This window comes from Pan troglodytes, chromosome 13 (genome assembly GCF_028858775.2).
Source record: "Pan troglodytes isolate AG18354 chromosome 13, NHGRI_mPanTro3-v2.0_pri, whole genome shotgun sequence".
Classification (NCBI taxonomy): domain Eukaryota; kingdom Metazoa; phylum Chordata; class Mammalia; order Primates; family Hominidae; genus Pan; species Pan troglodytes.
This window is the reverse complement of record NC_072411.2, coordinates 70,247,213-70,271,595: the sequence shown is the minus strand read 5'-3', so window position 1 is coordinate 70,271,595 and position 24,383 is coordinate 70,247,213. Positions and strand designations below refer to the sequence as shown.

Sequence of the window (24,383 nt, the reverse complement as noted above, 5' to 3'; positions counted from 1 at the left end):
GGTGACTCTGATACTCAGCTAGGCTGAAGAACACCTGGATCACCTGCGCCTTACTCTGGGGACAAGCAAAAGGCTGTTCTTCCTGGTCTGATGTAAGTATGGGCTCTATGCCCATTAAAACATGCTGTGCAAAGTCTGCAAATAGTGCTCCACAAGCCTGATGTGGACTACAGACGTTTTGTTTGTCCTGCAAAGTATTATTGTTTTTAGATTGTGAAATATTTCAAACCTACAGAACAGTGGGAATAATGTCATAAAAACTCACACACCTACCATCCAGTCTAACAAATCTTATTATTTTGCTCTATTTATTACACATTTTTATTAAAGTAATAAAACATCATAGATGCAATAGAAGCCCTTTGTGTACCTTTCCCCTTCCTTCCTTCTCTCCCTCCCTCTCCAGGGGTAACAACTGGATTTGGAATTTATCATTCCAATCACTTTTCACTAAATATTTATTCAAAGACTACATTTAGTGTTGTTCTCTTGTTTTTAAACATTAAGTGTATGGTATCAGATTCTGTACAGTATTTTATAAAGATGGGCCGATATTTTAAAGCTGAGAAATTTCACATGAAATCAGATTTGTTGGCTTCTCTTGAAACAACAGGAAGGTCTGGCAATGCGGGACTAGCTTTCTGGCAGGACAATGTGCCTTACTGGGCCAAGACTCTTTGGTGTGACATGGTCCCACTAGTCACGCTGTGTAGACATATGTGCATGCACCTGGACTGTGTCTCCTTTGATGCGGATCTGGCCCCTGATACTGAATTTCCTTCCACTCCAATTCTTTTCTCTCCTCAAGGCCATTTCTGCTGTCCTTTCCTAAGTGCTAAATGCCAAAGTTGTCTGCCTCTCACTCTTATCTCTTGCTGCCTCTCCTTCTGCTCTCTCTTTTCTCTGGTTTTCATTTTTATTTTCTTGCCATGCCCTGCCATTTCTTTTCTTGACTTTAGTACCAGAAGGACCTGGGTTTGTTTGTTTGTTTTAAAGACTTTGTCAATCGATAGTAAAAGAAGTTATTTTGACCAGTAAACCTGACCCATCATAATACATCTCTGTTACCTCTGGTTTGGACAATTCTCCCTAGTTTTGTTGTTTTCTTTTTTTTTGAGGTGGAGTCTCGCTCTGTCACACATGCTGGAGTGCAGTGACACGATCTCAGCTCACTGCAACCTCCGCCTCCTGGGTTCAAGAGATTTCCGGCTAATTTTTGTATTTTTAGTAGAGATGGAGTTTCGCCATGTTGGCCAGGCTGGTCTCGAACTCCTGACCTCAAGCGATCCGCCTGCTTCGGCCTCCCAAAGTGCTAAGATTACAGGCGTGAGCCACCTCACCTGGCCCACTCTCGCTAGTTTAAGTGTTATTCACATGTTTTGGAGCTCCAGAAGCCTCGACACTGGATAAAGTGGAGTTTCACTAGGTTATATAGAGTTCTTAAGGGCTGAGATCCTTTTGCCTATTTTACCCACAGCAGTTGGCAAAGTGCCACACACTTAATCCTTAAGAATGTATTTATAGAATGAATGAATATTAATTAAATTGTGTTTTACTACATACATCCTTTTTAATAAGCCAGGCCAGTCCCTGGCTCTCCTTTATTTTTCAGAATACATGCAACCCAAGCTGTCTCTCCAGATGAAGATCTGAGCCTGGCAGGGGAGGCCCGGGGCAGAGATAGAAGAGTGTTTAGGGCTTATGGTGGTTTTGGTGGGAAGTTTTTTGAATAGAAAAGAAGTAAAAGGCTTTCAGACATCCTTGGTATTTGTAAGAATCTGAAGGTGAGAGGGATAAACAAAATATTTTCAGAAAGTGCTGTTTCATGTGTAATGAATGGATTCCTCTTGAAGTGGTTCTTCCACAGAGATTGCACTAAAAAATCAATTGCTTTAAATTATATTTTTATGTCATTCTGCCTGGGACGGGACTATCAGGCTTTAGACAGATGACAGCATGAAAGAAATATGTATGCCATGTAGATGACTATAATGCCCTCTGGTGTTTTAGCCAAGGGCAATCCTTGCTAAATATGGAAGTCTTCCCCTATGGGTAGAGATAGTAGGGCTTCTAGTGAGTACTCCATCAGTACCCAAATCAGGGTCAGAAACTTCTGAGATTAATAAAAAGACATTAACTGTCACCAGAGCTATTTTGTGTGTAATATAAAATGCAATAGAAAGTCAATTTCCATAGCTGGTTGGGAAATAAATGAAAACACGTCTGGAAGTTATAACTCTTATAAATTTAACCCATTAAATCCATGTGATGAATTTAAAATGCAATGTCTCTGCAATAATTCAATCTAAAATAAATCCTCTTTCTGTTTATTGTTGGGAAATAGGTAGTAATGACACCTGAACACTAAATTGTGCTAATCCTAATAAAATTGAGTTACACCAGCTCTGGACTTTGGGTAATAGCATTAGTTGTGTCAGTGGAAGGCACACGACACTTCTGTTATTATGTTCAGTGCGAGATGGCTTGGTCTTCAAAGTTGGAAAGGGTCATACATTTTCAAATGCATTTTTCAGATGGACATTTGCTGTCACTGCTGAGAATTCATTCAGATAGTTACTATGTTTGCAGTTTTCTTCTCATTTACAATAATATTAAAAGCAAGCTGTAAAGTCCACGGCTTTGGTAGACAGTCGGTTCTAAAGCAGTGGCTAATTTTCGTTTTTTTTTTCTTTTTTTTCTTTTTTTTTGAGATGGAGTCTCACTCTGTCACCCAGGCTGGAGCGCAGTGGCATGATTTCGGCTCACTGCAACCTCCGCCTCCTGGGTTCAAGCGATTCTCCTGCCTCAGCCTCCCAAGTAGCTGGACTATTATAGGCGTCCACCACCATGCCCGGCTAATTTTTTTATTTTTAGTAGAGACGGGGTTTCGCCATGTTGGCCAGGCTGGTCTGAAACTCCTGACCTCAGGTGATCCACCCGCCTCAGCCTCCCAAAGTGCTGGGATCATAGGCATGAGCCACTGCACACAGCCAGCAGTGGCTAATTTTCATTAGTGCTCATTGCTAAAGCCAGTTCAAATAAAATGCAACTGGCTAAAGAGCAAATCCCATAATTCCACTGTCTAGTTTCCTAAGGCTTCTGAAAGTTGTCAGAATCAAAATGGAGTTGTGGTGAAAACCCTGACAAGTAGAACTGAGAAGGACAGGAAGGGAGGGCTCTCATGCACAAAAGGCTGCAAAAACCACAACCTTGCAAAAAGGCCATTGCAACTTTATATGCACACATATAGGCACACAATACTTCTGTGAGGACGTCTGCCCAACAACCGCCCAACAACTGTCCAACCTCAGACTGGTATTACCCCTGTTATTCATCCTTGTAGCCAAGGATAATTATCTGAAAACAATTATTGACTCCTCATTTTAAAACAAACAAACAAACAAACAAAAAACCTTTATCTCCCTGAATACCCACAGTTTACTATGTACAAGAACCCTATTCCAAAATAAGCATCATTTTCTTTTAGAGTCTCCTTCTGTGTTTGTTATTTAGGTTGACAGGCTGCTGTAACCAATACACATACTGGGGGGCTTAAAACAACAGAAGTTTATGCTTTCACAATCTGGAGGCTAGCTGTCCAAAATTAACCCTTGGCAGGGTTGATTTCTTATGGGAGGCTCTGAGGGAAAATCTGTTCCTTGTTTCTTTCCTAGCTTCTGGTGATTGCCTGCTATTTTTGGCATTCTTGACTTGTAGACACATCACTCCAATGTCTGCCTCCATCATCACATGGCATTCTCCTTGTGTGTGTGTGTGTGTATGTGTGTGTGTGTTTCTATTTGTCTCTGTGTCCAAATTTCCTCTTTTATTATAAGGATACCAGTCATTGCATTAGGGCCCAGACTAATCCAGTCTTTGCCTCTGCAAATACTCTATTTCCAAATAAGTTCACATTCCCAACTACCTGAGCTTAGGACTTCAACTCTTTTAGGGGACATGATTCAACCTTAATACCTACCTTCCCCTGAGACTACTACCCCTGGGCCCTCCTAGTCAGAAGTTCCGGAGCCATCCACTGTACCACTACAACGTGTGTGTGGGTCAGGCGTGTTGCCCATACCAGCTCATTTAATTCTTACATAGCTCTTACAGTCCTGGGCTAATTGTCCCAATTTTAAGAAAACAGAGGCTCAGAAAATTTAGACTACCAGCTAGAAAGTGTAGTACAGGGATTTCAATTCAGCCATGCCCTTTCCATCATGCCCTACCATTACCCTCATTCAAAAAAAGTTTAATCTTTGTCTTTGGAAACAATTATTATAACCCAAGTCCAGCTCTTTCACAACTTTTCACTCAAACGAGTTACCAAAATAGTGGGTATGAAAGAGTTGGCCATGACAAATGACGGTGATCGATTTTCTTCAGACCTTAGAATAGCTGACTATTTTCCACCATGCAATGATGGTGCTTTTGCGTTAGATTACATTTTAGCCATGGGAAAATGATCATCTGTCAAGACAACCTCTCACTTCTCCCACGGATGCATTTCTAAAACATTTTATAAATTGCATTTGTGCACATCCACTTTTTTAATGCATTGGGGCAATTTGACTTTTAAAAGAATCTTATCTGTCTGTCGTCAAGTTCTATTTCTCTGCTCCGTAAATAATTTTTAAAGCCACTTTCCTCATCATTATCCTGCATATAATAGCTAATATTTACATTTCTCTAACTTGACTATTGCAATGGCTTCCAAATAGGTCTCCTTGCCTCCAATTTCCTCCCATAAAATCCACCCTTGACAGTGCTGACTCATTCTGATGCTTAAAAGCATGTTTTATATATTTAAAAAGTGTTATATTAACATTTAACAAATATTTACTGAGTGTCCTCTGTGCCAGGTGTTTTTCTAGGTACTGGGATACAGCAGTAAACCAAAGGAACAAAAAATCCTGCCCTCAGGGAGCTTATATTCTGCAAAGTTCATTCTTGTAATTATATATCTTTGCACTATATATTTTGCTACAAATCTTGGCAGACAGGAATGATGATGATGATGGTGGTGGTGGTTTCCATTTTGTTAAACTTCTATTATGTGTCATCCATTATCCTAAGCCATTATAACAACCCATGTGGAAGCTATTATTGTACTGATTTTTGCACAGGAGAAAACTGAGACTCAGAGAGTGAAGTAAGTCCAAAGGCAGAGACTTAAAAAAAATGAGGCTAGGCATGGTGGCTCACACTATAATCTCAGCACTTTGGAAGGCTGAGGTGGATCCCCTGAGACCAGGAAGTTCAAGACCATCCTGGGCAACATAGCAAAACCCTGCTTCTCCAAAATTAAATACAAATTAGCTGGGCATGGTGGCACACACCTGTAATTCCAGATACTTGGGAGGCTGAGGAAGATGGATTGCTTGTGCCCAGGAGCTCGAGGCTGCGGTGAGCCATCATCATGCCACTGCACTCCAGCTTGGGTGACAGAGCAACACCTTGTCTCTAGAAAAACTGTTGAGCTGGGCACAGTGGCTCACGCCTGTAATCCAAGCACTTTGGGAAGCCAAGGTGGGTGGATCACCTGAGAGGTCAGGAGTCTGAGACCAACCTGGCCAACATGGTGAAATCCTATCTTTACTAAAAACACAAAATTAGCTGGTGTGGTGGCACACACCTGTAATCTCAGCTATTCAGGAGGCTAAGGCAGGAGAATACCTTGAACCCTGGAGGCAGAGGTTGCAGTGAGCCGAGATCATGCCATTGCACTCCAGCCTGGGTGACAAGAGTAAGACTCTGTCTCAAAAAAATACAACACGAAACCCCGTCTCTACTAAAAATACAAAAATAGGCCAGGCGCAATGGCTCACGCCTGTAATCCCAGTACTTTGGGAGGCCGAGGCGGGCGGATCACAAGGTCAGGAGATCGAGACCATCCTGGCTAACACGGTGAAACCCCCGTCTCTCCTAAAAACACAAAAAAATTAGCCAGGCGTGGTGGCGGGCGCCTGTAGTCCCAGCTACTCAGGAGGCTGAGGCAGGAGAATGGCGTGAACCCAGAAGGCAGAGCTTGCAGTGAGCCGAGATCACGCCACTGCACTCCAGCCTGGGTGACAGAGCGAGACTCTGTCTCAAAAACAAAAACAAAAAAATAAATAAAAATACAAAAGTTAGCTGGGCGTGGTGGTGGGCACCTGTAGTACCAGCTACTTGGGATGCTGAGGCAAGAGAATCGCTTGAACCCGGGAGGTGCAGGTTGCAGTGAGCTGAGATTGTGCCACTGCACTCCAGCATGGGCAACAAGAGCGAGACTCTGTCTCAAAAAACAAAACAAAACATCGAAGCCTAGATTTGAATCCAGTACTTTCTTTCTTCAAGGCGTTGGCCACTTCACTACACATCCTCTCTTAGATGTTCAAAGGGTTTATGAATAAATAATGGAACTCTACGAAACCTCTTTGTAATACAAATAACCATTGCAATAATCTGTTTATAAAATGAAAATGTTGTATACTTACTTCACCTAAAGCATTATTTACCCTCCAGGGGACATTTGGCAATGTCTGGAGGCATTGTTGATAGTCACAATGTCAGCAGCAGGGTTGCTACCGGCATCTAGTGCATAGAGGCCAGGGTGCCTTCGTCTGCTCTGGCTGGTATGACAAAATACCTTAGACTGGGTAGCTGACAAACAACGGAAATTCATTTTTACAGTTCTGGAGGCTGAAAGTCCAAGATCAAGGTGCCAGCAAATTAGGTATTTACTGAGGGCTTGCCCTCTACTTCATAGCTAATGCCTCTAGCTGCATCCTCATTAGGTGGAAAGAGTCATCAAGCTCCTTCCGGCCTCATTTATAAGGGCACTAATCTAACTCAGGAGGGCTCTGTCCTCATGACCCAATCTCCTGCTAAAGGCTCTTAATACTATTACACTGCCGATTAAGTGTCAACATATGAATTTTGGGGGGACAGAAACATTCAGACCATACCACAGGAGAACAGACCTCTACAACGAAGAGAACTATCTGACACAAAACAGCGCTGAGATTGAGAAACCCTGAACACATCATGAGGCAGTTGGATACACTTTAAAAACATTTAGACCCTTATTTTTCCTTTCTATTTTTAACATCGCTCACTGAATGTACTCTTTATGCATTGAAATAAACCTTGTTTATATTTTAAAGGCACCCGCCTCCATCCCCATCTTTCAATTTAAATTTAGTAATGGATTTTCCGGGAAAAGTGCATATCAGTTGAATACTTTAAAAAAACATATATTTCTAAGTTTTAAGTACCATTTTACCCAATTGTTTACAGAAACATTAACTCTAATGCTTTTGTATAATTTTAAAATATTATTCATATTCTGTTCTTCATTTATAAAAATGATGCCAAAGAGCAATGCCAGGGGACATTCTTCTTTAAACCGATTTACTGTAGAAATGATGGATGTGCACTGAGTCATCCGCTCAAGCAAGTCTTCATCCTGGTAGCCATTTGGAAAGCGGTTGACTAGAGACCGACATGTAGTCTGTGACTGGGGAACAGTTGTTTTTTGTGGGAGACTAATTGATCTGTGTTTGATTCAATTCTGTGATATTGATCTTGACAGTATCATGTTTTCCTACTAAGTCCCAAGAACATTCCTGGTCTTCATAATCCCACTTCATGGTTTGAAAGCCAAAAATAGAAATTCATATGACAAAATGGAAGTCATATTCATTTGATCATTTTTCTTTTCCTTTAAAAACAGTCCTTAAAAGTTCTTTGGGGTAGGGTGGAGGCAGCATTTGAAGAGGTCAGCAGCCATGGCTTGGTATAAAGAGCTCCCCTGTTCCTCAGAGGCCTAGAATTTGTTTATGAAGGGCTCTGTTTCTTGACAGACATGACAAGACACAGTTTTTGAAGTCCTCCGCATCAAAGAATGTACACTTAGTTCAGCATGAACTTCTGCTTCAAGACCAGAGCGAGGTAGCTGCTTTACTCCAACTTTTGTAATGCTCCAAGAGATTAAGTGCCCTCATCTTCAGTGGACATCAATGTTTTGATTAGACAACTAACTTTCCTAATAAATTTCTGGGCTTCTTCTGAATAATCTTTCAAAAATTTTAGTGAGATTTCTGTACATACACTCGGGAGACAAAATCATGATATCCCTAGAGTTTTTATTACATCCTCATTATTCTTACCTATTTCTTCAGCAGTCCTAGCAATGAGAACCAGACAAGACCATCTTGGCCAAACGACCAATACTATTGGTTTACTGCCCCGTTTCAGTTGGAGACAAGAACGGTGGATCCTGGTCACCTCCACGGAAGGAACACAGAGAACATTCACTGTTAAATATGACACCTATAATTAGGAAAACCTATGGTTTTACCATAGCAGTTTTACAGACGAGGTTATTTTTGGGGTGTTGAAAAAGCAGCAATTAAAAGTTTCCAACACAGTTTATTCATGCCCCAATAAATTATTTCCCCACCAAGTATACGCTCTTAAAGAAACGCCTGATGTCTGGCCTCAGTGTCCTCACGGGCTAATGTGGCAATTATTAAGGGTGTAGAATTTGAGCAAACTTTCTAAACCTCTCCTGCATGTCTTATTCTAATTCCACAGCCCCTTAAATCGCCTCCCTGGGATCCAAGCGGCTTGGAAAAAATGAAGTCTGAACAGCCAGAGACCTAAGGAATCAAGTTTCATTTACTAAGAAAAACTAGAAGGACTGCGATTAGATTAGGCAAGGTGGGAAAGGGATACCGGCAGGTAAAGCGCCGGAAACTTACAACTTGGGTTATTTTCTAACTGGCGTCTTGCAAAGGGACACCGTGTAGGTATCCCGCTCGTCAACTTATAAATGAACTTCAGGTTCTCTTTGGTGGCAGGAGAATTCTGAATGTGAGAACCTGGCGGCCGTTCAACGACCCCGCCCTCGGGGTCCCCAGGGGGCGTCCTCCGGCAAGCCTGATTGTCTGGGGCGAAGGCGCAGGGAGAGCAGGGAGGGAGGAGGAGAACCAGGGCCGGTGGCCCCGAAAGCACACACAAAGCGGCCTGACTCCTTTGGTGGGAACTTCCCCGGCCGCCAGCGGAGCGGGAGCGGGAGGGGGCGGCGGTTCCCCTCGCCGAGGCGGAGAACAGCGCGCGCTAGGCTCTGGGCGCGCGGCGAGCGCAGCGGCCGCCGCCTCCTCCCTTCCCCGCCTCCGCCGGCGCTGCCTCCTCCCTCCGCCCAGCTCGGCCTCCCTTGCTCCCTCCCCTCCTGGCTGGCTTCGGCGGGGACGGCGGCGGCGGCGGCGGCGGCGGCGGCGGGCGGGGAGGGCGTGCGCCGGCCGAGAGGTGTCGGCGGCGAGGCAAAGGAAGTTTCAAGTGGAAGGTCGTCCGTCGGCCGGCGCGTCCTCCTGCTCTCCTCCGCAGCATCATGGCGGAGCCGAGCGGCTCGCCCGTGCACGTCCAGCTTCCCCAGCAGGCGGCCCCGGTGACAGCGGCGGCGGCGGCGGCCCCAGCGGCCGCGACAGCAGCGCCGGCCCCGGCAGCTCCCGCGGCCCCGGCCCCGGCCCCAGCCCCGGCGGCACAGGCTGTCGGCTGGCCCATCTGCAGGGACGCGTACGAGCTGCAGGAGGTTATCGGTCAGTGCGGCGGGCGCGGCGGGGCCGGCACAGGCCGGGCGCCGAGGCCGGGCGGGAGGCGCGGCCGGGGGCGGGAGGGGGCGCGGGATGGTGGGCTAGCCTGCATGCACGCCCTGGAGGCAGAGAGGCCGGCTTCGGGGCCTACCGGCTTCAACAGTTTTGTTTTGTTTTGTTTTGTTTTGAATTTTTAATGTATTTGTTCGTTCTCTGAGCGCTGGTGCTGCAGGAGGCGGCGCGGCGGATGTGACTCGCACTGCAGACGAGCCGCATGCTGCAAACTTTTATCTCCGGGATCGCCGGGGCGGTGGAGCGGAGGACCCGGCGCCGCCGCCGCATCTTCCTCCCCCCGCGTGCCGGGACCGCAGCCCGTGGCCGGTGGCCACGCGGACAGGCAGCCGCAGGTGGGGTGTGGTTGCGGGGGCGCCGCCCTGGGTTTCCAGTGCCCCGGGGGCCGCGTCCTGGGGGACTCTGCGGGCGCAGCCGCTCCTCTGCCTCCCGTCGTGACCCTCTCGTCGTGGGTAACGGGGCCACGTAGAAGCCGCGGAGGCCCCGGTGCTTTCCTGAGGCCGGGGAGGATGCTGGCCTCTCTTCCTGACAGCCGCCACTCCACGCCCGCCTTGCAGCCCGGCTCTCCGCGCCACTCGGCGCGCCCGGGTACCCGCCTCCCTCCGTGCCAGGGTGCGCCGCCTGCCGCCCAGTCCGGCCCCCCGGGGAAAGCGGGTGCCCTGGCCTCCTGCCCTGCACCGGGCCGATGCTTCCCTCTGTTTCAGGCCGAGCTGCAAGAGTGAAATCCGAGGCTGCCGGTGATCTGCTCTCTGCCTTTCGTTGCCTTCTGGCCGGCTCACAAATATCACCTTATCTTACATTTTTAAATACCTGGCAGAGTCGCAGGGCTCGGCGTTACTTTTCCTTGGCACATGAAGGGCCAGGAGATTTGTTTTGTCCCTTCACTTAGAACCTTCCCTATTGGATCATCCAGTTTGAGGGTCTTGTCACTTAGGGAAGCCTCCAGGTTAAGTGGGCCCTCAGCGTCTAACCTTACTGACGCAGGGATGGGATGTTGCCTTCCCAGAATCTTGGTATATAAGTACAGCGATGAAAAAGGAGTTCAGAATATTTATCTTAAGTATTTTTTCTAACTTTCACTTCAAAAAAATTTTCACCTCCTTTTAAAAAAATTAAAACAGATATAAAAATTTCACTAGGTGTTTAAATGAGCCTTTATCACCTGCTATTGTGGAATAAAACAGCATAGACGGAAATATATATATCAATATATACATAAAAATATGTGAGAAAATGTTGGGCAGGTCAGTAACCTAGGATATATACAAGCTTCAGATAACCTATAATAGGCATCTGTAGACAAAATTCTTTGAAAACCCAGATCTTTCATAATTTTTGACCAAAGACTCTAAAGGGATGAGTCTTCATGTCACTGCCTGAAATAGCTTCAGGGGCTTCTCAAAGCCTGGAATATTCCATGGAAACCTCTTTAACCTGGCATATAGGCCCTGTACCCTCAACCTGCCTGCCTCCTCCCATTGTCTACTCTTCAGTGATTGCTTCCTGAATACACCGCTGTCTTCCGCACATCTGGTCTTCCATTCTTTGCTGCCTTGCAGAGGCTCTTCCCTCCTGTGAGTGCCCATCTTTGTGTACTAAATCTCACTCCGCTTCCAAGGTGAGTGTGAATATTCCTTGAGAAGCCTTCTGCTTCTTTCAAGGCAAAATGCCGTGGTTTCTTCTGCCCCTCTTTTTACAGACCTCATAGCATGTAACCTCATAGTTGTTATTTGCGCAACAAGATCTGAAGGCCTGCTGTGTCCCAAGCATTGCCCCACTTGCTAGCAATATAGAAATTAACAAAAGTGATCCCTGCCCTAAGTTGTTAGGAGACATAGGGAAAGGATCCTATAGGATGTGATGAGTAAGTGCTGGGAGAGCCCGAAGGAGGGAGTGACTGCCAGGAAAGAGAAGGAAGCAGAGTATTTCTTAGTAGAGGTCATAGTTGAGCTGGGTTTTAAGTCTGAGTTTGTAAGGTGCTTAATTATTTCCACTGTTGCCTTCACTAACCAGCTGTGAGCTCTGACAGGAAGAGGTGGGCCATAAAAGTTGAATAATGGTATCTGCCACATAATTCTCCATAGAGTCCATAGGATTGGGAGAAGTTATAATCAATTTATATACCTACTTGGTCAATTATTAGGGTTAAAATAAAAACGTTGCCTTTTGAAAACAGTATTTTTTTGTGAACTAATAAAATCTTAGTTCAAGTTGAGTGGGATTAATGGCAGGACTTCTTTCTGTTTGCAGTCCCAGCAGTGTTAATTATGGTTGGTCAGTTTAGTGGAAAAAAAGAAATTTACCTGAGGAATTTGAGAACAAAAACACCTGCTTATTCTACCCTGACTTTTGTGCATTTGCATTGTGGGAAGGGCTTTTCTACATTTAAAGTTTATCTCATATTTTCCCAACTAAAAGAGAAAGAGTTGGCCTGTGTGGAGGCCCTGTTATTGAAAAGTCAAATTGCTGGAATAGGTTTTTCGCAAGGGCTTAATGTTTATAAGGAATTACAAACCTGTTTCCATTTAGGGTTTAATGCTAGTTGAGAGATTAAGACTGAACTTGTGGTTAAGCACTTTTGCTTAAACATTACACGCAGAAGTTAGCAGTTCAAACACTGAACCAGTTTCAACATGAATGCCAGTTGACAGCCTTTGCTTCTACCCGCCATACGGCAGGTGTCATATGATATGACTCCAGCAGTGTGAACCGTGACCAGCAGCAGGAGGCTCAGATGTGCCTGAACAGAAAACCAAAGGAGGCACCGTGTTTTAACTTTCCAGCGTGGCACGGGCACGGAGGACTTTTTCTTCATTTCCTTCTGGGCAGAGTTTGGTCCCCCAGGATTAAGAGAGAATAAGTTTACTAAAATCCAAACAAAGCAGGTTCAGTTGTTTGACTTCAGTTTTAGAAAAATAAACACAGGATTTTGCAAACCTAAAAATAAAGTTTTCTCTTTATTGTATTGTTGTTCTTGTGTTTTAAAACGTCAGTGGAGAAATTGTAATGCTCTTAGGAGTTTTCTGGTTCAGAAGTTTATTCATGACCTGGAAATGATGTAAAATCGATGGGAGGGAGCTTTATATTTACAGAGGGGTTAAAAATGTTGGAAATTATTAAATTCCTTCTTCCAGCCATTGATATCCTTGTCTTAGTAGATTTCAAATATTTCTGTCTTTTTGGAGGCTTTCCGACCTGTTTATACTCTTCAGCCTTGTTAATCTTTGTTCCTTACCTCTCTAAAGAAGGAATTTGGGGGTGAGTTGAGCCCCCAAAGGTAGGTACCCCTACCTTTAGAAGTATAAGGGGCACTTAAAGCTATGCCAGTTGAAAACTTAGTTTATTTGTTGGGGGTGTTAATAATATTACCTAGATTTGTTAAACAGGGAATGAAAGTGAATCATATAGGTGTTTACTTGGCCATCCGTAATGGAATGGAGCAGCCTCAATGAACTTCTCATTCAAAGAATTGTAGTCATTGAAGTACTAATTTCTGTATTTGAATTAGGTGATTCCAGCAATGTTGTTATCTTTGCTGAATTTCTTCTGAGAAACCCTAGACTCCTGCCTCAGCGTATGTTTGATTTTCTTAGGGTTTTTGCAGGATGCACCTTTCTTTATGTAGTTTTATACTAGATTTCTCAGCATTGCTTCACTTTTGTCCCGGGTGGTCATTTAGAATGACCTAAAAGTAACAAATTGCCATCTTAGTCAACACGAAGAATTTGAGTTCTAGAATCCTGGACATGGTTTGACAGAGGGTTCCTTTGAATGCTTTATTTCTCTCCTGTGAGGCATTGTTTATCCATTCAGGTGCGTTTTAGTCAGGTCCAGGTAATAGCACATATGGCCAGGTCTTTAAGGAGCAACAGCCTCTCGTAAAATGAGATTGTAAATAGACCTGGGCATTCCCACTTTGCTCTGTGCTCTCAGAGTTTCTGTGGATTTCTATGGTTTGGGGGTTAGAATTGGTTTTTATAGATATCCTAGAGGCAGTTTGAGGACAGTGGTACCTTCGCTGGCGCTAGGGTAAGGGAGCTGGAGCACTGAATGTGTTTTCTGATCTCCCAGACCTTTATACCAGGCTGCCTTGCTGCTGCAGTGGGTTCTTTGATCTTGATTAGTTTGTTTGTTGTTGTTTTTAAAATACTAAATGATGCCTGAAATGCTTTGTCTCAAGACAGGGCTTTGATTTTCATTTCATTTCACTTTTTTTTTTTAATAAATAGAAAAATGTATATAGAAATGTTCTTTTGTATTTTGTATTTTTTTTTTTTTTTGATAAAGGGTCTCACTCTGTCACCCAGGCTAGAGTGCAGTGGTGCAATCATACCTCACTGCAGCCTTGAACTCTTGGGCTCAAGTGATCTTCCCACATCAGCCTCCTGAGTAGCTGGGTCTATAGGTGCAAACTATCATGCCTGCCTAATTTTTTTTTCTTTTTTTATTTTTAAGAAATGGGGGTCTCACTATGTTGCCCAAGCTGCTCTTGAACTCCTCCGCTCAGCGATGCTCCGGCCTTGGCTTCCTAATGTGTTGGGATTACAGGCGTGAGCCACTGTGCCTGGCCTCTTTTTTATTTTTATATATATATATATATATATACACACATATATATATACACACACATATATATATACATATATATACACACATATATATACATATATATACACACATATATACATATATATACACACATATATATACATATATACACACACATATATATACATATATACATATGTATGTGTATATATATATATACACATATATATATATATATATATTTTTTTTTTTTTTTGTAAGAGTCTTGCTCTGTTGCCTGGGCTAGATTGCAGTGGCGCCATCTCAGTTCACTGCATGGCGCCACTGCCTCAGCCTCCCGAGTAGCTAGTATTACAGGCCTGGCTAATTTTTGTATTTTTTGATAGAAACAGGGTTTCACCATGTTGGCCAGGCTGGTCACGAACTCCTGGTCTGAAGTAACCCGCCTGCCTCAGCCTCCCAAGTTGCTGGGATTACAGCGTGAGTCACTGTGCCCGGCCTCTTTTGTATTATTTTTATTGTGGTAAAATATACACAACAAAAATTGTACCATTTTAACCGTTCTTAAAGTGTGCAATTCAGTAGCATTAATTATATTTACAAGATAAATACTCTTTTAAATGTGCTGTCATGGGGCTGGGGGGAGAGATCTCAAGATCTCTCTTGAAACTATGGTAAAGTGACTGCAATCCTTTATTTATGCATTTGATTTTTAACTAGTGATATTATGAATTCTTCCCTGACTTTTATGGTTTATTGTATAGTACATTTCTGATGGTGTTTGAAAATAAGTTGCAGCAGTGCCGGCTCTGGAGTCTGACAGCCTGGCCTGTTTCATGTCCTGCAATGGCGGTCACTGACGCTGCGACCTTGAGCAAATGACTTAGATGTGTCTGCACTCAGTTTCCTCATTGGTAACATAGAGATGATAAAAATAGGGTTGTGAGGAATGAGAGAATGTAAAGCACTGAGAATCGTGCCTGGCACACAGCATGCTTTCAATTAGTCTTAGCCATAACTTCTATAGACTTCATTTGCTAATCAGATGCAAGTTATCAGGAGAGAACACAGTCCTATCTTTGGCAGGATTCTGGAGTGGCTTGAAGATTTCTGTGCTATGTTTCTAGCAGGGAGGAAGTGGGAAAGAGAGGTTGTTCCCTATTCCCACTCTTCTGCTGGGCTGCTGGAAGGGGCTTACAAGGGGAGAGGCCCCTGGGGATCTGGCTTCCCCTTGCACCTCCACTGCTGTGGGAGGAAACTGAAGAGACCTGTGGAGCTCCTGGCAATTTGGACAGCTCAGGGGTTTAGGTGCCAAATGGCCCCCTGACAAGTGATGAGAGCATCCTGCGGGAAGGTTGCTGAAGAGGAGCAGCCCATTATGAGAGGGCTCCGAGAACAACCTGCTAGGGCTGCACTTTTCCTCCACCTCTGAGTTTGCCCAGAGGCTGCCATGCTGGCAGGAAATGCTGCTGACTAAAAGAAACGCTCCCTGTGTGTCCCAGCCGGTGCGAGGACAGAGGCCTTCATTTTCAGATAAAGTCATCACCATTGCTTCCCTGTCTCCTTCTTTCCCTCTTTGCTTTTCCCTCAGTTATAAATATTCTCAAGCCTGTCTCTTATCTTTAAATGACAAAAGAGAACAAAACAAAACACTCTCCCTACTTCTTTCTCCTCTGGCTACTCGGTTATCTCGTTTCTTCCTTTCACTGCTAAACTGTTGGAAGGAACCTCCCATTCCCTCTCAGCCCACTGCAGTCTGGCTTCTGCCCTTTCCCTAAGAAACCCAAGTTACTCTCTGAAATCACTGTGACTCTTCTGTGGCCAGATCCAGTGGACACTGCAGTCCTTTTCTCTGCTCTCTGCAGGGTTAGGTGCCATCTTTCATTCTCCTTTTGGAAAGGCATTTGCTTGAGCTTCCATGCCATGCCTTCCTTCTGGACTTCCTGTACTCCCTTGCCTGCCCCAGATGCAGGATCCACATCTCTGTCTGTCTGAAGCTTCAATTACCACATCAAATGCTGAGGGTCTTCCTGACTATATACCAGTGTTTGGACTACCTTTTTAATGTCTTCGTTTGAATGTTTCACAGGAACTTCATACAGTCAAACTCATTGTCTCTCCACCCTGGCCTCAGTCCTAATCTTGTTTCTTCTATATTCATCTTCTTTAGAGCCCTCAAGGGCAAAACCTGCTGGCCATCCTATACTTTCCTGTCTTCGTCCATCTCTCACATCTGTTTGGTCACCAAGTCCTAAATACTCCACGTCCTTGAGATCTTCTTTGATTTGACTCTGACTCTTCATGTCAGCCACCACTGGTTTAGTTCAGGCCCTTATCGATTCTTATTTGGATTATTGTAATAATTTCCTAACCAGGTTCCTTTTTTCCATTCTTGTTTCTGGCTGTAGTGTGCATTGCTACCAGAAAGATGCTGCTATACCAAAATTCTTGATCACGTTGCTCCCAGGCTGAAATGCCTTTAGTAGCTCTCCCGTCACCCTCAAGACTTAATTTGAAGCACAGTGCTTAAGGTCTTTTGGGAATTGTCTCTTGCCTCCCTTTTCAGCCACATCTTGTCATTTCCAGTCTCAGGACAGACTCTCCAGCCAGTGGGAACCTTTTGCAGTTGCTGAAATGCCTCTTCTCGGCAAGATTTCCCTCTGCTTGGAATACCATTCCAAGACCCTTCCCTTCCATTTTTCATCTATGTAGCAAAGAGCTCTGTCTTTTCTTTTAAATATTGCCCTTATTGAAGTATAATATGCATGTGGAAAAGTGTACATATAAAAAATGTATATCTTGGTGCATGTTCATGAATTGAACACACCATGTAACCAGCACCCTGACTGGGCCTCTCTTCTCATACCCTGAACAAGTGATTTCTTGTCACCACAAACAATCTCTGCCTCTAGAGCCCCCCTCCCCCCTTGCCCTTCAGGCTCTGTTGGGTCTTTCGCTCCCTGGCAGTTGTCACACTGTCTGCAAATTGTTTTTTCCTTGCCAGCCTGGCTCTAGACTGTTAAGTCTTCCTTGAGGACAGGGTCTCTCATATCCATACCCTGTATGTCATAATAGATATTTAATAAATGTTTTCTGGATGAAGGTCTGAGTTTTGGGGATAAATACTCCTTCCTCACCTTGTGGAGGAGGAAAATTGCCTGACGTCTAAAAATTTGCCTCACTGGATCCTGAGGATTTGATCTTGCCCGTGGTTAATGATGGTGCTTATTTAGTTGCGTTTGGGCCAATCAGCTTAAAGGGCTCTGTAGAAATTAGCTCATTAATCCTCACAGATCAAGAGTAAGCACTTTGAGTGCGTCCACCTGCCTGTGTTGTGGAGGTAGGCAGGCAGAGGTCTGGCTCTCCTGAGGTCTTAGGACTGAGAGCTGGCCTTTCTGGCTGGATTAAAGGACCCAGAGCTCCCTGCCACAGTTCTGGCATCTGTAGACATTGTAGGGTGGAGTGGGGAGGTCCCACACTGCCCTTCAAAAGCTCTAGAGCTTTCTTTTCTTTTGTATATCAGTGATCTCTCTCTCTTGCTGTTCATGTATTTATATATAACACTCACCTTGAAGTTCTGTGGAGCCTCTTCCTGTGTAGGAATCAGGGCTGCTGGAGACGATTAGGGATGCAGGTGAAACACAGGAGCAGAATTGCAGAACAAGTGGCTTTCAAAGGTTGTTAGGATGGCAGGAGTTCTATTTTTATAAATTATAAGGGACTGACATGATAGGATGGCTGTGGTACCTGCTAAGACCATAGAACTGGGTCATTCTAATAGATGTTATAATTCCTTTACAGTGTACTTTTTGGGAAAGTTTATTTTTCCTATTTAAATAAAATTCTCCATGTAATCATGTGAAGTCATACGTTTTCCTCTAGGATAGTTTTGTTTAGATTATACCAAAACAGCTCTTAGTTGAAGTGATTCAAGTGTTTCTTTTTTCCCTATCTGCCATTAATTGGCCAAGTTTTTGATACTAGACAAGAATTCAATATATTAATTAAAAAGGCATTACAGACTTGGCTTAACTGAAAAGCAGAAGAGAAAAATCCTTTAGAGAATGGATTGGCATACTTTATTTCTAGAGTCGATTTAGATAAATACTTTGGAATCCGATGTGAGTAAATGATATGTTTCACATTTCTTCTCACTTGCCAAACAGTTATTTGAGAATAAACTCTGGCTTAGCTTTAAGAAACTTCTTGAACATTGAGGATTGAGATGAATTGACCTTTTAAACTGACTGTGTATTTTGATATATGGGAAAACATTTTAAGATAGAAATGGTAGAGACCTCTACATTCATATTATCCCTGACTTTATTTTCAAACTTCTTCCAGGTAAGTGGCATTTAGTATAACTCTCAGAAGCCTAGTATTGGGGGTGCTCATGTGATTCTTCCCTTAGGTAAAAAATATATATTTTATTAATATTTATGGGTTTAGGTTTCTAACCTTTAGTTACCACTGGAGCTATTTGTCAGAAAAAAGTAGATGGAAAGTAGAGGTGGATGACTTTCTGCCCTGTGAATGATAGATCTTCATTCAGGGAGTATTTTGGAGCCAGCGACCTGTGACAGTTGTGAGACTTCTCATAATCATTCTGTGGATGGTTGGGGTCTTAGAAGAAGTAATGATTTTGTTTTGAACTGGTTGCATCAGTTTGAACCAGAGTTTGTACTAAGGGTATTTCAACTGCTTTATTTCCTACTCTGTTTAGTCTGGGGATTGAAAAAGGATTACATTTTGGGTGGGTTGGTGCCTATTGACCTATCCTGTGTAGCTTAGATTTTAATTTGAATCATCTGGTTCTCTTTCTTTCTCTCAGGCAATGTCACTATCTCTGTTTGTTTAATTATGGGGTGACTCAAGAAAGCAAAGGAAGAGGAGCAGCAGACGGGGTTTCCTGGGGAAGGAATGGCAGGTCATGGCTGGCTTTTATAAGTAAGTTCCTAAGTGAGAAGTGGTACAAGAATATAGAGAGAATTAGGAAATTTAATTTTAGAAGAGACCAAAGGAAAAAAAAATCCATCCCAGCTGCTTTGTCTTGTAACTGAAAACTCTCTAATGGCCAAAGTTGAAGAAACTTGCCTATGGTCCCAAAGTCCTTAGAATCCCAGGCTCAAACCCTTCATGCTAAAAACTCTCAATAAATTAGGTATTGATGGGACGTATCTCAAAATAATAAGAGCTATCTATGACAGACCCACAGCCAATATCATACTGAATGGGCAAAAACTGGAAGCATTCCCTTTGAAAACTGGCACAAGACAGGGATGCCCTCTCTCACCACTCCTATTCAACATAGTGTTGGAAGTTCTGGCCAGGGCAATCAGGCAGGAGAAGGAAATAAAGGGTATTCAGTTAGGAAAAGAGGAAGTCAAATTGTCCCTGTTTGCAGATGACATGACTGTGTATCTAGAAAACCCCATCGTCTCAGCCCAAAATCTCCTTAAGCTGATAAGCAACTTCAGCAAAGTCTCAGGATACAAAATCAATGTGCAAAAATCACAAGCATTCTTATACACCAATAACAGACAAACAGAGAGCCAAATCATGAGTGAACTCCATCCACAATTGCTTCCAAGAGAATAAAATACCTAGGAATCCAGCTTACAAGGGATGTGAAGGACCTCTTCAAGGAGAACTACAAACCACTGCTCAATGAATAAAAGAGGATACAAAGAAATGGAAGAACATTCCATGCTCATGGGTAGGAAGAATCAATATCGTGAAAATGGCCGTACTGCCCAAAGTAATTTACAGATTCAATGCCATCCCCATCAAGCTACCAATGACTTTCTTCACAGAATTGGAAAAAACTACTTTAAAGTTCATATGGAACCAAAAAGCCCGCATTGCCAAGTCAATCCTAAGCCAAAAGAACAAAGCTGGAGGCATCACGCTACCTGACTTCAAACTATCCTACAAGGCTACAGTAACCAAAACAGCATGGTACTGGTACCAAAACAGAGATATAGACCAATGGAACAGAACAGAGCCCTCAGAAATAATGCCGCATATCTACAACCATCTGATCTTTGACAAACCTGACAAAAACAAGCAATGGGGAAACGATTCCCTATTTAATAAATGGTACTGGGAAAACTGGCTAGCCATATGTAGAAAGCTGAAACTGGATCCCTTCCTTAGGCCTTATACGATTAATTCAAGATGGATTAAAGACTTACATGTTAGACCTAAAACCATAAAAACCCTAGAAGAAAACCTAGGCAGTACCATTCAGGACATAGGCATGGGCAAGGACTTCATGTCTAAAACACCAAAAGCATGGCAACAAAAGCCAAAATTGACAAATGGGATCTAATTAAACTAAACAGCTTCTGCACAGCAAAAGAAACCACCTCAGAGTGAACAGGCAACCCACAAAATGGGAGAAAATTTTTGCAATCTACTCATCTGACATAGGGCTAATATCCAGAATCTACAATGAACTCCGACAAATTTACAAGAAAAAAACAGCCCCATCAAAAAGTGGGCGAAGGATATGAACAGACACTTCTCAAAAGAAGACATTTATGCAGCCAAAAGACACATGAAAAAATGCTCATCATCGCTGGCTATCAGAGAAATGCAAATGAAAAGCACAATGAGATACCATCTCACACCAGTTAGAATGGTGATCATTAAAAAGTCAGGAAACAACAGGTGCTGGAGAGGATGTGGAGAAATAGGAACACTTTTACACTGTTGGTAGGACTGTAAACTAGTTCAACCATTGTGGAAGTCAGTGTGGCGATTCCTCAGGGATCTAGAACTAGAAATACCATTTGACCCAGCCATTCCATTACTGGGTATATACCCAAAGGATTATAAATCATGCTGCTATAAAGACACATGCACACGTATGTTTATTGTGGCACTATTCACAATAGCAAAGACTTGGAACCAACCCAGATGTCCAACAATGATAGACTGGATTAAGAAAATGTGGCACATATACACCATGGAATATCATAAAAAAGGATGAGTTCATGTCCTTTGTAGGGACGTGGATGAAGCTGGAAACCATCATTCTCAGCAAACTATTGCAAGGACAAAAAATCAAACACCGCATGTTCTCACTCATAGGTGGGAATTGAACAATGAGAACACATGGACACAGGAAGGGGAACATCACACACCGGGGCCTGTTGTGGGGTGGGGGGAGGGGGGAGGGATAGCATTAGGAGATATACCTAATACCTAATGTTAAATGACGAGTTACTGGGCACAGCACACCAACATGGCACATGTATACATATGTAACCTGCACGTTGTACACATGTACCCTAAAACTTTAAGTATAATAATAATTTAAAAAAAAAAAATCCCAGGCTCATGATTCTGCCCTAATTCAGTATTTTCTTCCACTTATATCACATTGTTTCCTTGTTGGTGGAAAGGCAGATGTTAGAAATATTATTGACTTGGGCCGGCCGTGGTGGCTCACGCCTGTAGTCCCAGCACTTCAGGAGGCTGAGACAGGCAGATCACAAGGTCAGGAGTTCGAGACCAGCCTGGCCAATATGGTGAAACCCCGTCTCTACTAAAAATACAGAATGATTAGCTGGGCATGGTGGCACATGCCTGTAATCCCAGCTACTTGGGAGGCTGAAGCAGAAGAATTGCCTGAACCCGGGAAGCGGTGGTTGCAGTGAGCCAAGATCACACCGCTGCACTCCAGCCTGGGTAACAGAGTGAGACTCTGTCTCAAAAAAAAAAAAAAATTATTGACTCAATAAATTTTAAGGTACTACTAAAATTTTTTTTTTTTTGGTTAGAGATGGAATCTTACTATGTTGCCCAGGCTAGTCTCAAACTCCTGGTCTCAAGTGATTCTCCTGCCTTGGCCTCCCAAGGTACTGGGAGTACAGGCATGAGCCACTGCATCTGGCCTGTGACTCAATAGAGTAAAAATATGTCTGAATAAATAAATAGAGTAAAAATATGTAGGAATCAGTAAAAATCTTACGTCTTTAGGGGCATTAAAATGATTTTTATTTACTTATATTTATTTCTTCATCAGGGCATGTTTATGTAACATGTAACCAGGTTATATGTAAATGTACAATGTCTTCATTTCAGCCATCACCTTTTGCCTGGTCTATTACAGTAGATTATGTTTTTAATCTTTGGTTATAATCTGTCAGTGAGGTGGAGGTGGGTGTGTGTTGTAAAGTAAGGTGGAGGAACAGGAAGTTGAGGGTTGAAGAAAAGTACGTGAAATAGACATACACCATGACTGATCATTAGTTGGAGAGAGGTGGTCCCTTATGCGGGGCTGATATTTTATAACAATCAGAGCAGCAGCAGTGTTCCCAGAAGAAAGGGGCTAGCACCACACTGTCCAGCTTGGTAGCCACTAACCATATGTGGCTATTTACATTTAAATTAATTAAGTAAAGTTAAAGAAATAGGATACAGTCCTTCGGTTACACTGGCCACATTTCAAGTGCTCAATAATGAACTGTGGCTACGACTGCCTTACAGGCTAGTGCAGATATAGACTGTTTCCCTCATCACAGAAAGTTACATGGGGTGGTGCTGGATGGTAACTTCTCGGAAATGTTCAAAGACTGGCTAAATACTGTTATGATGGCTGTAAGTAGTGTGAGGCCACCTTTTAATAACATGCAAAGGTATTGCCACTGACTTAGTACAAAAAGGAGACAGGCATCACCTGATTTTTAAAAAATGTTTTGTTTTCACTCCGTGCCTATTTGCAAGCTAGTCAATTCATCTCTTCAGAAGAAGAGTATTCTTGTGTGTGGTGAAACAGATACCCCTGTTGACGTAGGAAAATAGTTTTAAAGTATAAGTTTTTATCTTACTGACTTACCTCATTTTGGAAATGTTCTTGTGATGACTAAACACAGATTCTGTTCAAATGAAACCCAATATTTTCAGAAATATCATAATGTGTCATTTCTTAAAAAAGATCATTTTAGAGTCTTTTGGTTGGATATCGTAGTCAGAATCACTTCAGTTTGTCTTATGAAGAAGGGACTGATTATAAGGTTTAAAAAATGAAATTACAAAGAAGTTCTGAAATTAACCCTAATTAGGAAAAATAATACCAAAATTAATTTCAATCACTTAAACGGTGAATTTGAATCATAGTCCCTTCTTTTCCTTTGAGTTAGAAACATTTTGGGATTTGAGTGAGTCAAGGATTAATAGTTTATCCTAAGTTATAGATCACAAAGCAAGTAAAACATCATTTAAGCCAGTTCCTTAATAGAAATTCTAACTCAGCAAGCACTATTTGGGTAGGATACCTGCTCTTTTGGGAGAAGGAATTAATGACTGAGGGGTGGGAAAAAATTCTGTGTAGGGAGATTAAGTGGGTTTAATTTTGGGCAACTCAGGAACAGTGTGTACTTTCTCACATTTAGTGTCCCTTGAGTGACCGGAGCTGTAACAGAGAATGTTTTACTATGTAATCCCTTTAAAATTTTTCCTTGTATATGCCCTTTCAAGTTTCTGAAGTCTGAAACCCAGTGCCTGACCTTAAACACAAGTTGTTGTGGAAAAATTTTTAATGTGGCACCTTTCCTGAGGAGTCGGGTGGCTGAAATAGGACTAGGGAAAAGTGTTTCTGTGTAGTTTCAAAATGTGATCATTAGGATAAACGTAAGAATAGTAATATTTTTGGCATAAGTCAAGATCGGGGCTAGAGTGTTTATCTTTAGTAAAGTAAATACCCATCAGTTGTTTAAAAAGTGACGATCTCTGATCTCTAGGGCCAAGAGATGATGAGCCTCTCAGTTCATCTATAGCCGTTTTTGTGATTGTCTTCATAAATGCTGCAAGACTTTCTGAAGGCTCTAATTTCATGTCCTGTTCTTTTTTTTTTTTTTTTTTTTTGAGACAGCATCTCACTCTGTCGCCCGGGCTGGAGTGCAATGGCGCGATCTCGGCTCGCTGCAACCTCCACCTCCTGGGTTCAAGTGATTCTCCTGCCTCAGCCTCCTGAGTAGCTGGGATTACAGGCACCTGCCACTACGTCCAGCTAATTTTTTGTATTTTTAGTAGAGACGGGGTTTCACCATGTTGGCCAGGCTGGTCTGAAACTCCTGACCTCGTGATTTGCCTGCCTCGGCTTCCCAAAGTGCTGGGATTACAGGAGTGAGCCACCGCGCCTGGCCTTCACGTCCTGTTCCTTAAAGCCCATTGGAAATA

At 43.1% G+C, this 24,383-nt stretch overlaps 1 protein-coding gene and 1 pseudogene across 3 annotated transcripts in view; both read left to right on the top strand.

The window, feature by feature from the left end:
• Positions 1-9,201: 9,201 nt before the first annotated feature.
• The window catches only part of STK39 (serine/threonine kinase 39), a 296,180-nt gene continuing 280,998 nt past the window's right edge, over positions 9,202-24,383 (top strand). For 2 of the 3 annotated variants that reach the window (XM_063790544.1, XM_515880.6), the window contains exon 1: positions 9,202-9,581. In XM_063790544.1, coding sequence (XP_063646614.1) covers positions 9,374-9,581 — 208 coding nt within the window. In that variant the 5' untranslated portion in view covers positions 9,202-9,373. The remainder of the gene's footprint in view (positions 9,582-24,383) is intronic. The other variant, XR_010149776.1, reaches the window with a different exon arrangement.
• Positions 22,767-24,383, top strand: part of LOC104005253 (PHD finger-like domain-containing protein 5A) — a 28,253-nt pseudogene continuing 26,636 nt past the window's right edge.